General features: G+C 56.1%; 2 protein-coding genes across 2 annotated transcripts; one reads left to right on the top strand and one right to left on the bottom strand.

The window, feature by feature from the left end:
* The first annotated feature begins 890 nt into the window (after positions 1-890).
* Positions 891-8,946, top strand: Tlcd3b (TLC domain containing 3B). Its single transcript, XM_052712429.1, has 5 exons — positions 891-1,805; positions 2,660-2,743; positions 5,232-5,466; positions 7,308-7,403; positions 7,933-8,946. The coding sequence occupies exons 1-5, from the start codon at positions 1,681-1,683 to the stop codon at positions 8,218-8,220; spliced, it is 828 nt and encodes a 275-aa protein (XP_052568389.1). The 5' UTR covers positions 891-1,680; the 3' UTR covers positions 8,221-8,946.
* Positions 8,947-9,294: 348 nt separating this feature from the next.
* On the bottom strand, positions 9,295-10,284 carry CUNH16orf92 (chromosome unknown C16orf92 homolog). Its single transcript, XM_052712430.1, has 4 exons — positions 10,215-10,284; positions 9,564-9,722; positions 9,406-9,493; positions 9,295-9,316 (listed from the first exon to the last, which is right to left on the bottom strand). The coding sequence occupies exons 1-4, from the start codon at positions 10,282-10,284 to the stop codon at positions 9,295-9,297; spliced, it is 339 nt and encodes a 112-aa protein (XP_052568390.1).
* Between the last annotated feature and the right edge of the window lie 2,282 nt (positions 10,285-12,566).

Raw genomic sequence — 12,566 nt, 5'->3', positions numbered from 1 at the left:
CAGTGAAGGGCGCCGGCTTCCGTGGAGCCACGTGGGTTTTCAAGGCAGCATCCTCTTCTTGAGGCCCACTCTCCTGCCGCTGTCCCCGAGGTTGGCACTTCCTCTGTAGCCCAAGCTGGGCTTCCACATGTGACCCTTTTGCTTTCCATCTCCCGAGTGTCCTGCTGCCCGCCAGGACTCCACGATGAGCCACTGTGCCTTTTAGCCCAGGGCCAGTGCTCAAACCCGTGCTGCCAGGGGCTCTGACAGTGATCCTTCTTCCCCTGAGCCCTCTTACTATCATTCCTTAACTTTCTGACCCTGGGGATATCGGCTCACACCTCAGGACCATTTCCTGACCTCTAGAAAGTGGACGGGCATAGATGCCTGGTGCTGTCACACGGTGAGGCAAGGACACAGGGCAGAGTGAGGTGGCGCTCATGGGAGGTGCCTGGTGCCTGTTAGTTTCCACTCCTCCTGACTGGTGAAGGGGGGCCTCTGGGTCTGAAGGACACTGTGGGATGGTTTTGTTCCTATCCACACCTTCAGTGTTCCCTTCAGGGAAAGCAAGAGGCACCACCCACTGGGGCTGCCTTCCCCAGGGAATCTTCTCAGCTGGAGTGGGCACCCCTGAGCTGAGGTCCCTGCAGGCCACTGAGGGACACACATTAATGTTTATAAGCACTGGCAGAAGGAAAGGCCAGACATTTTCAAAGTGCTGACGGGAAAGGGGCCTCAGAACCCCCTGTCAGCGGAAGGAGCCCGGGGCTATTCTCTTTCCCAAGAGAAGAGCCGTCCCTCCCCTAGCCCTTGTCCCCAGCAGCCCCCCCCCCCCCCCCGCCGCCGCAGCTGCTGTCTCTTTAAGGGCCTCCCCCTCCCTCTTTCCCTGTCCCCCCCCATCTCTGTCGCAGCCGCTGCTGTGGCTCAGAGCTGCATGGGAGACAAAGCTGCTGCAGGTCCGGTTTCTTGGTGTCTGGTCGGTGCCATCGTTTCCCTCCCCTTCTCCCACCCTCCCTAAGCTGGTGGCTTCCCCTCCCCCTCCCCCTCCTCACAGAGGGGGCAGGGGGCTGGGCACCAACTCTATAATGCCATGTGCAGTGTCTGCACAGGGCATCGGGGCTGTGGCAGCAGCAAGAGGAGGCGGTGGTGGCCTGTGGTGGCAGGAGAGCAGTGTTGACTGGTGACCACTTGCCCAGCTGCTCCTCGGCTCGCCTCGGTCCTTCCCTCCCTCCCTTTTTTCGGGGCTGGCACCACCGTCCCCCACCCCGCCTCCTTGGGCCCTCCCAGCCTCTCCACGTAAGCCCCCCCACCTGCCGCGGCTCTCCCTCCCCTCCCCCAACTGCATCCTCCTCCTCCTCCTCCTCCTCCTCCTGTCCCCTCTCCTTCTTGGTCCTCTCACACCAGGTCCTTCCTTGGTCATCCTTCCCATCCCTCTCACTGACGTTCTCCCCCCCCCCCCTCCCCTCTACTCTGCCTAGCTGGCTTTCTTTCTGTGTCTCCAGCCTCATTGAAGTCCCTTTCTCCCTTGCCCTGGACTGGCCCCCTGGTCCCATCCTGTCCCCGCCCTGGCCCCTTTGTGCCTCCCCTTCCCTCTCTCTCTCCTTCTCTGGCTTGGCATCCCTTCCCCACCTCTAACTCCCTCAGTTTGGCCTGCTTGTCCTTTCTGGCCCCTCCGGTCTCCCTGCCTGGGTCCAAGTCACCATGCTCACCCCAATGGTGGCTGGGGGGGTGGTGTTCCCCGGACTCTTCCTCCTGTCCAAGAACACGCTCCAGAGGCTGCCCCAGCTGCGCTGGGAGGAGGCCGACGCAGTCATTGTCTCCGCCAGGTAAATGGCATGCCTTCCCTGAGTTTAGTCCCTCTCTCCCCAACAGGCTTCATGAGGAAGGGACCCCAGCACCTCCCTGGGCTCTGTAGCAGTGGGGAGGTGTATAAGCAAGCTTCCTTCCCTCCTTGGACCCCACCTTCCCCGGAGACCTCATTGAAACCCAGCCATCTGGTCTACTACTCAGCTTGATCTTCTTGCTTCCCCTTGTCACTCTCCCACCCTCTCGAGCAGGCCAGCATGTGACTAAACAGTCCCACAAGGTGCCAGGGAGCAAGTCAGGGGCGAGAGCATGGTTTTCAGGGCCAGTGTTTGCATGCATGTCAAGGCCCAGAGAAATAGGTGGTGAGACTTGTGTATCCCTAGAATAGGGCCATCAGGAAGAGGTCCTTGGTAACAACCAAGAAAACAGTGGGAAAATGGCGGGGGGAGCTTGGGGTCATCGTGGGGCCAGTTACTGTAGGTGTGAGCAGCATAGTGACTGGGTAGCCAAGGGTGTAGGAGCAACTGGGGACTCCCTTGGCCCTCGTGGGTCCCTTTCCTCCCTCCCCAGAGAAAGACCTCACTGTCAGCCATTCCCAGGACTGGTTCACCTCAGAATGGTCTCCCTGGTGTCCTGGAAGGAAGGAGACTCAACTGTCACAAACTAGGAAGGAAGGCGGCTTGGAGAGGCGGGAACTGAGGGAATCGCAGCTAAGCCTGGCTTAGCTGAGAGCGGCAGTGGGGAAGCATGGCTTGGGCGGAAGCTGATGAGGAACGGTCCTCAGGAGTACAGGATCCCAAGCACAGTGACTGTAGTAGTAAGAAGAGAAATGGAGGTCCACACCTTATTTTCACCCCTTCCTCTCTCTCCCTAGGCTGGTGTCCTCTGTCCAAGCCATCATGGCCTCCACAGCTGGCTACATAGTCTCCACCTCCTGCAAGCACATCATTGATGACCAGTAAGTGCCCCAGGGCCATCTCTGCCCAGGCCCCAGCAGTGGGTGTGTGGGACCCAGGATCCCCCAGACCTGTAGTGGTCCCTGGACTTGGACCCAAGCAAGTTCATGTGATTACTGCAACTCAATACCAGGGATAAATTTATCCTACCCTGTCCTAAAGGTCAGAAGCAAGGGAGCAGGGGTGGGCCTCAAAGAAACGCCTCGGAGTGATTCCCGGTCAGCTTCCTGGCCTTTTGTCATGGGTTCTGAATGTCAACCAACTCTTGCATCCCTCAGACTCTGTTTCCATCCAGTACCTTGCTGAGTGTCTCCTCACCATGCCAGGCTCACCTCTCAACTCCTTCTGGAATCCAAGTGTCTAGCCTCAGCTCTTTGTCCAGGGGAGAGGGGACGACAAACAAGGCCACTGAGGGTCAAGCAGTGGGGGGTGGGGATGAAGAGGCCAAAGTTTGGCACTGGCAGCGACTGCAGTGTTTGGTGCTTGCCAAAAAGGCCCAGGCCAGAGAGGTGGGGCAGGAGGCGAGGCGGAGGGAGGGAACCCTGGCCCTGTCCGTGGTGCTGATCAGCCCGTGTTTAGCTGGCTGGGGGCTGCTGCAAGTTTGCTGTGTGCTCAGGGCTCCCTTCACTCACAGCCTCTGGCTCTCCTGCCCTTGTGTGGTGTCCTCTGAGCCTCAGGGGACATTGTCTGGGTGACCCTGGTCTCCATCTGCCTTCTGCTGTCTGTTTGTTTCTTCTTTTCCCGTGAGTGAGTTCTCGCCTCCTAGGACCTAGAGTGAGGTCACACACATCCTTCCCCCCCGAAGGGCTTCTGCATGGAGGGATTGAGTGTGTTAAGTGCCTAGGACGGGGTTCTTGACTCCATGAGGCAGGGGTTTAATTCTCAGGATCCTTCTCCATGACTTGACTGCCCTTTGCCCTCTCCCAACCCCTTCCCCAGTCAGAGGGTCCAAAAGGAGCCTGGGCACCAGGCATCTCCTCCTTATCTAATCTTACCTTGAGGCCACCTTTTGGTTCTTGGATTCCCACCCCCTAGTCCGGTCTTGACCCTGTTCCCCCATTTAATCCTCAGGTAAGGTGGGAGGGTCAGGGCTAATCTGGGGGCAACAGCTGTTCTTGCTTCTGAGCACCTAATTGCTGACAGAGTAGAGATGGAATCTGATACCTCACTTGTCAGTCCAGGGCCCTGAGTCCCTCTGGTTCCCCCAGGGCCCAGAGTCCTATGGGTACCATTCTCCCACCAAATCCCTAGGCAGATTCTGAGCCTTCTTTGAGGGTGGATGGGTCCTGTCTGTGTTTCTTTTCTCTGTCTCTAGCCAGTGCCTCTTCCCTGTCCCTCCCTTTCTGAGTCCGGGCCACATTCCCTTACACCACTGCAATGTGGATCCCTTTGAGAGTGGGCTGCTTCTCCCCTTCCAGGCCAGTCAGCCTGGGAAAACTGCTGCTGTCTCTGTGCTCACCCCATCCCCAGCTGGCCTGTACCCCCAGTTCTCCCCCCTCCCCTCCCCAGCACCCGCACTGGTGTATGGTGGCCAGCTGGGTTGGCTTTTGCTCTGCTCCTTCTGGGCTTTTCTGTCTCCCACCCCCACCTCAGGCCTGCCTGAGGAGGATTCCTGGACTTGAGAAAGCCTCTCTGCTGACTCAGGGAAAAAAGCGCAGCGTGGCGTGTTCTGGTGCTTCCCGTATTTGTTTACTCCAAAGTCTGCAGAACTTTCTCTGCTCTTGGCATCTTTGCTCAGCATTTTCTCTTTCCTGCTGGCCATACCTGAACTAACAATAGATGCACCACCTCAGAGCGAAGGCCAGCTGCAGTGACAGCCCCTCCACTTCACTGGGGACTGGCTCCAGCCCCTCTCGAACCTTCTTGAGACAGTGGGGCTGATGGCAAGGACTTGTGTGGTTATTCCTTGGCCGCACTCCTTAGCCTCTCCATGACACAGGGATTCAGGAGAAGGGCACAAGTTCTGCTGTGTGAAGAGTTAAGTAGCCGTGTAGTGCGTGGCATGTGATAAGCTGTCACATCAGCTGGTGCTGGGCCGCAGGACCTCTACAGTGCTTGGAAGTTCCTCACTGGTGCCTAATGGGGGGGGTGTCTTTGTACCCCTCCGCAGCTCACTTCCATCGCTGTTCATGATCTGCAGCGTTCTGGTCTCCTCTCCCTACAAGGGTGGATGGAGGGCTGGTTGGAGAGATGGGTGGATGGAGGGGTGAGAGGTAGAGACACTTAGGGGGACAGAGACAGAGACACAGTAGGTGGTGAGGTTTGCCTGGCTTGAATCCAGCCCCAAACCTCAGAAGCTGTGAGACTGTCTGGCCTTGGGTGGTTCCTCACACGGCACCCTTCAATTCTGGCATCCAAAACTCAAGACTCGGGGTTGTTATGAGAGCCCCCTTGGGACCTAACTCGTTCCCCTGGAGCATCCTGGCCTGGGGGCTGCTCGCCTAGGACCTGTCCACATCCTCCTCCTCCTCCTCTCTCCCTTCCCTACAGGCACTGGCTCTCCTCGGCCTACACACAGTTTGCAGTTCCCTACTTCATCTATGACATCTACGCCATGTTCCTCTGCCACTGGCACAAGCACCAGGTTAAAGGGCATGGAGGGGAAGACGGGACGCCCAGAGCCCTGGGCGGCACCTGGGCCGTGGTGCGTGGCTACCTGCACAAGGAGTTCCTCATGGTACTCCACCATGCGGCCATGGTGCTGGTGTGCTTCCCGCTCTCGGTGGTGAGTCCTCCCCCCTGGAGTCAGGAGGGCGAGGGGTGGGCATGAAAAGCGGCTTCTCCCCAGCACGCCAGCACTGCAGTGCGGAGGTCCCGGGCAGCGGGTCTTGGGGTGGGTTTCCAGAGCAGCATTCTACCCAAGAGGTACAAGTCAGTCTGGGGTGCTTTCGAGCACGGGGCATGTGTCTCTAGGCTGTCCTTCCTCTATGGTGTGAGGCCTGCCTTCTTAACCTGAGGGACTGTAAAAGAGGCAGTACTCCTCTTTGGCAGAGTCATGAGTACTCGGAACCCAGGACTAAGTGTGTCTCTGGACAGAGGGTGTAGCTCAGCTGGGAGAATGTTTCCCCAGCATGTGTGGAGCCCTGGGTTTAATCCCCAGCACTTTGTAAGGCCAGAATGGTAGCACATTTGTCATCCTAGCACTTGAGATGGAAGCCAGAAGATATGAGGGTTAAAATCATCCTCTGCTACACAGTAGGTTTGAAGCCAGTCTGGGTACATGAGACTCTTGTCTTTAAAAAAGGGGAGGGGGGAGGAAAAGCCGGGCAGTGGTGGCGCACACCCTAAATCACAGCTTAAATCCCAGCACTCGGGAAGCAGAGGCAGGTAGATCTCTGAGTTCGAGGCCAGCCTGATCTACAGAGTGAGTTCCAGTACAGTCTCTGGCTACACAGAGAAACCCTGTCTCAAAAAGGGGAGGGGGACTGGGAATAGGGCTGAGGAGATGGCTCAGTTGATACAGTGACTGGGAATAGGGCCGGGGAGATGGCTCAGTTGATACAGTGACTGGGAATAGGGCTGGGGAGATGGCTCAGTTGATACAGTGCCTGGGAATAGGGCTGAGGAGATGGCTCAGTTGATACAGTGACTGGGAATAGGGCCGGGGAGATGGCTCAGTCGATACAGTGCCTGGGAATAGGGCCGGGGAGATGGCTCAGTTGATACAGTGACTGGGAATAGGGCTGAGGAGATGGCTCAGTTGATACAGTGACTGGGAATAGGGCCGGGAAGATGACTCAGTTGATACAGTGACTGGGAATAGGGCCGGGGAGATGGCTCAGTCGATACAGTGACTGGGAATAGGGCCGGGAAGATGACTCAGTTGATACAGTGACTGGGAATAGGGCTGAGGAGATGACTCAGTTGATACAGTGACTGGGAATAGGGCCAGGGAGATGGCTCAGTTGATACAGTGACTGGGAATAGGGCCGGGGAGATGACTCAGTTGATACAGTGATTGGGAATAGGGCCGGGGAGATGGCTCAGTTGATACAGTGACTGGGAATAGGGCCGGGGAGATGGCTCAGTTGATACAGTGATTGGGAATAGGGCCGGGGAGATGGCTCAGTTGATACAGTGATTGGGAATAGGGCTGAGGAGACGGCTCAGTTGATACAGTGCCTGGGAATAGGGCCGGGGAAATGGCTCAGTCGATACAGTGACTGGGAATAGGGCCTGGGAGATGGCTCAGTTGATACAGTGCCTGGGAATAGGGCCGGGGAGGTGGCTCAGTCGATACAGTGATTACTCTGTAACACAAGTGCCTGGGTCTTCTTGAAAAACTGGGCTGGGTGGTGTGTGCTTAATCCCCAGCTCTGGGGAAGTGAAAGTAGAATTCCTGGGGCTCTCTGGCCAATGCAGCCAAATGAGTGAGCTCCAGGTCAGTGAGAGATCCCGCCTCAAACCAATAAGATCGAGAGCAATTGAGGAAATTGACCTCTGGCCTTTATATGCACACACACACACGCACACACACACACGGGGGTGGGGAGAGAAAGCATCTCTGAAGGTGATACCAGCAAGGCATGCAGACACAGCTCCTTAGGCTCTTGCCTTTTCCCTTAGGTGTGGCGACAGGGCAAGGGAGATTTCTTTCTAGGCTGCATGTTGATGGCCGAGGTCAGCACTCCCTTCGTCTGCCTGGGCAAGATCCTCATCCAGGTGAGAGTAGATCCGAGGGTCGACGGGCGTGTGGAAGTGGGGCGGACATGTCTGGGGCCTTTTGGGAATTCTTTAAAGACCATGCAACCTTTCAGCATGGTGGTGTGTGCCTAAAACACTAGCCCTGGAAAGGCTGAGGCAGGAGGATCAGGATTTTGAGACTAGCCTGGGCTACATAGTGAGAATCTGTCTCAAAAAGCAAGAATAAGGCTGGGTGGTGGTGGTGAACGCCTCTAATCCCAGCACTCGGGAGGCAGAAGCAGGCGGGTCTCTGTGAGTTCAAGGCCAGCCTGGTCTACAGAGTGAGTTTCAGGACAGCCAGGACTGTTGACACAGAGAAGCCCTGTCTCAAAAACAAAACAACAAAACAAAAACCAAACCAAAAAAAAAGCAAAAATAAGAGAAAGAGCACTGGCCAGGTGCAGTGGTAGGTGTGGGAGGAGCCACAGGCCGGGTGGAGGGGAGGCAGTTGTGGGAACCTGCGAGTACCCGGGCCTGCCCCTGGCCTGCCACGCTGCTCTGTCCACAGTACAAGCAGCAGCACACGTTGCTGCACAAGGTGAACGGCGCCCTGATGCTGCTCAGTTTCCTGTGCTGCCGGGTGCTGCTCTTCCCCTACCTGTACTGGGCCTATGGGCGCCACGCCGGCCTGCCCCTGCTCTCAGTGCCCCTGGCCATCCCGGCCCACGTCAACCTGGGCGCCGCGCTGCTCCTGGCACCCCAGCTCTACTGGTTCTTCCTCATTTGCCGCGGGGCCTGCCGCCTCTTCCGACCCCGAGGTTCCCCGCCGCCCTCTCCTTGTCAGACTCAGGACTGAGGCTGGGGCCTGGGAACCCCCCCTCCCCAGCCCCCCGTGGAGACAGAGCTTTGGGGCCAGTGGGTGGGGGGTGAGAGCCAGGAGTCCCTTGCCTTGACAGCCCCAAGACAGAAGGACTCAGAACAGGGAGCAGCTAAACACCCTCAGGAGCTGAGGTCGGATGACCGGAAGGGCAGGGAGAGAGGGGACCTGGATGAAGAGCCTCTCCCGGCCTCTGTGCTAACAAAATGAAGGGAAGAGAGTGTGTCTGTCAGTGTGCTGAGGTCTGGAGAGCTGGGCTCAGTGGGACCAAGGAGTCGAGGGACACGGGGGTGGCCCCGCTGCCAAGGACATCCCAGCTCTGCTGCTGCAAGCCCCTCTCTGCTCCCCATCACCTGGGAGAAGGAGGACACCCTAACTCATCCCATGTGGGTCGAGAAGGCAGGTGACCCCCACAGCTCCTTCCTGTGGAGACCAATCTGAGGAACCTTATTTATTTATTTGCCTATCTCTAATTTGTTGGGGTGTGGGGAGGGAGGTGATTGCTCCCCTACAACCCTCCCAGTGCTGAGCAACCCTGGGGGCAGGCATGGGCGCCAACCCCTTCTGTTAGGCTGCACATTTTGCCCTCGGGCCCTGGCTTGTCCCTGGTGCTACAGACCTCTCACGGCTTCCTCCAGTCTGGGGTCACAGACCCTGGGAGGTGCTTTTACAGACCGCTAATAAAGACGATCTTCGTGAACGCCAGCAAGACCCTTGGGTCCAGTTTTTTTGGGGGCTGGGAAGGGAGGAGGTAAGGGGATGGATGATTACATAGAGAGCCACTGAGCAGTGAGGGAGGAAGGGGGAGATGGGGGTGTGGGGTGGATGGCCACACAGAGGATCACTGGGCAGCCTAGGAGGAAGGGGAGGTGTGAATGGCCACACATAAGAGGGTCACTGGGCAGTCAAGGAAGGAGGAGGTGATGGGGGTGGATGGCCACATTGAGGGCCACTATGCAGTCAGGAAGGGCGGAGGCACCGCCTTTTTTTTCTCAACAGAAGACGTGGTAGATGTGTGGCACACAGCAGGGTCCAGGGCTCCTGTCCGGCTCCTTAGGCTCCTTTCTGGAAGCTCCTGAGGAGTGTGGAAATCAAATGAGGAAGGCCTATAGGAGACTTGGGTCCTCTGGAAGGGACGGGGTAGCACATGGGGATGGGACTCACACGTGCATGCAGAACTGGAAAAGGAAGAGGAAGAAAGCCACCACCAATGCGCCCACCAGGATGTGCTGGAAGAGCCCAGGGCCAGAGCCTGCCAGACAAGAGCACATTTCTTCCAGGCCCTGCCACGAGGGAGGTCCCTCCATCAAGCTGGTTCATACCTGTCTTAACAAAGGTCACAGGTTTCTCTCCAATAAACTGGGCCACAGCAGAAAGGCTAGCTTGGTCTGAGTCTGGGTAATCAAAGAAGTCAGGCCTGTCTACGAAGAGCCGGGAGTTGGCTCCTGGTTTCGAGGCCTGGATGCCGTCTCTTCTGGGTGCTAGGAGCCAAAGCAAAGTGTGTGACCCAGAGCCCTGCTGACCCATTGCGCCCTCCCCAAGAGGCCGAGCAAACTCAGGGCCGGCTTGTTTTGTCCCCTGGGCTGGCTGAGCTGGCTGAGACAGGGAAGCTAGGACACGGAGGCAGAATGAGAGAGAAAGGCCAGCCGAAGTGCCTTGGCTCTAATTCTATCCCTTGGAAAGCGAAGGGTGCAAGTTTGAAGTCCGTTTGGGCTGCATATTGAGCTTCCGTCAGCCTGGGTGACGGAGTGAGTGGAGCTTTGCCTGAAAACAATACAGTAAAATGAAATGGAGGGGAGGGAGGGAAGGGGAAAAGGAAAGGAGATAAGAAAGAGGGAGGGGAGGGGGATGGAAGAGGAGAGGAGGGGAGGGGAGAAAGGTCTGGGGCTGGGCTGGCCTCCTGGTCACAGCCAAGCTTCCTCCTTATTCTCAAGTGTCTTTTATTCCTACCATTCTTGAGCCCAGCTTCCCACCTGTTTCTATGGTCCCCAACCCAGCCATCCACATCCACACCCATACAGGCACCCACTGCCCCAGCTTCATAACCCCTTCGCTACAATGAATGTGTAGGATTCTATGATGTCACAGGCCAGAGCCATTCCGGGAGCCTGCCTGTGGGGGGTTCCCAGTTCCTGACTGCAGAAGAGGCCACTGAGCCCCATCCTCAGGAATGACACTGAAAATAACAGCAATAGTGGTGGGGTCTAGGGGTGTAGCTCAGGGGTAGAGCTTTTGCTCAACATACACAAGGCCTTGGGTTCAGTCGATTGACCATTTGTGTCCCAGAACGTAGCTGGGACTATGCGACAGTGCATTTGTGCAGCAGCTATATTTAGGAGGTGAAGTGGGCTACAGATCTCCAGTTGTCCTTTGGCTCAACCACAACTGCTGTTTATTGAATGCTTATTAAAATGCCAAGAAATTTGCACAGATTGGCTCATGGAGTTTGCAGAAGCTCTAAGAGGGAGGAGCAACAATGTGCAAGGGGGAGAGGTGCGCTGAGGCTCTCCACTTCCCAGGGGTGTGCATCTTTCCATCTGGGGCTTCCCTTTGCACTCTGTCCCCAGATTCAGGGGTCTGCCTCCATCCAACTCCAGACTTGGTCTTTAGCAGAGACACGGAGCACGGAGAGGAAGAACAGGAGAAATAGCAGTCTCTTCCCACCAGGTGGCAGCAGTGTTCGTCCGACCGCGCCATCATCTCTCCCACAGGTCACACCGGGTGCGGCAGGCAGGCTCCTCTCTCGGGACTGGCGGTCGGGAGTCGTAGGAACTCCCCCAGCTTATTCCAAGGCTAGTCTTTGGGCCATTCAAAGAACCTAGTTTACTCACCGTAACTCAGTTTCGCCTTTGGTGGCACTGGTGGCATGTGTGCGCACCCAACACCACGCCACACCCCCACACCCCTGTCTCTCCCCTCGAGTTCCCACAGTCCTCCTGGTGTCACTTCCTAATTGCGACTTGCACTACACAGGCCCTATCTCGAGTTGTAAGAGGTAGCTCGCCTCTGATTGGCAGTTAGGCCTGTCTATCACAAATGTATTCCAGCCCACCCGGGCCAAGGACACTTCAGGGTCTCCTTGATTGCGCCGGTGCCTGCGCTTGTTACACAGACTGCTAGCTACTCTGTTACTCCACTTGCCCCCTAGGTGGCTCCTCCTTAAAGGATTCTGTCTTTCCCGCATCAACCCACCTGTTACCCACATAACAACCTTGCCACAATCGGCGTTTCTTTTCTTTCCTTTTTTTTATTTTTTATTTTATTTATTTATTTTGAGGCAGGGTCTCACCATGTAGCCCTGGCTGTCCTGGAACTCTCTCTGTAGACCAGACTGGCCTCGAACTCACAGAGATCCGCCTCTCAATGCCTCCTGAGTGCTGAGATTAAAGGTGTGCACCACTACATCTGGCTCAGCTTTTATTTTCTGAACAAAAACACCTAGAGAACTAGGCAGGGGATGTACACTTCGAAATCCCAGGGCTCTGGAGGCTAGAGCAGGAGGGATACGGAGCAAGATCCCGTCTGAAATAAACAAAACACATATGAAAGGCTCTGCTTCAACAAAACCAGGCAGAAAATACCCTCTGGGTGTGGCTAGCACCCACACCTGGGCATGTTTTTACCTTTGAGATTCTTCTTTGAGAAACTCAAATACTCAGGTGTGTCCTTCTGCATTCTATTAAAACAGCTTTACCAACCCCCAACTCTGCTTAAGAAAGACAAGAAGCCAAATGGAAGTCCTGAGGAAATGGATCTGTGGCCTCTATGCATGAGGCCCCACAAATATGTACACCCCACCCACATATACACAGAAAAATAACCAACAACAAAACACCCCTGGGGCTGGAGAGATGGCTCAGTGGTTAAGAGCACTGACTGCTCTTACAGAGGATCTGGGTTCAACTCCCAGGACCCACATGGCAGCTCACAACTGTCTCTAACTCCAAGATCTGACACCCTCACACAGACATACATGCAGGCAAAATACCAATGCAGAAACAAAACAAAACAAAAAACAAAAAAACCCACCAGCATTCTACCAGCCAGCAGAGTAAGGCAGATGAGACCCTTTCCCCCTCAAGATCTCCCATTCTTTCATCTGACTATTAGAAAATGTATAGAGCTCCTGCTGTGTGCTGCATTGGACTCTGTTTATGGCTTAGATAGAGCATGATTTCCAGGATGTGGATAGAGCTAGGGGCAGGCTGAGTATATGCAGTAGCAGAAGTGTGAGGACATGAATTCAAATACTCAGAACCACTGGGCATGGTAGCACACACCTTGGGGATAAAATCCCAGCACTCAGGAGGCAGAGGCAGAGGCAG

Source organism: Peromyscus californicus, unplaced genomic scaffold, assembly GCF_007827085.1.
Source record: "Peromyscus californicus insignis strain IS unplaced genomic scaffold, ASM782708v3 Scaffold_4__1_contigs__length_199733344, whole genome shotgun sequence".
Classification (NCBI taxonomy): Eukaryota; Metazoa; Chordata; class Mammalia; order Rodentia; family Cricetidae; genus Peromyscus; species Peromyscus californicus.
The sequence above is the reverse complement of the archived record's forward strand: the minus strand, read 5'-3'. Positions and strand labels throughout refer to the sequence as shown.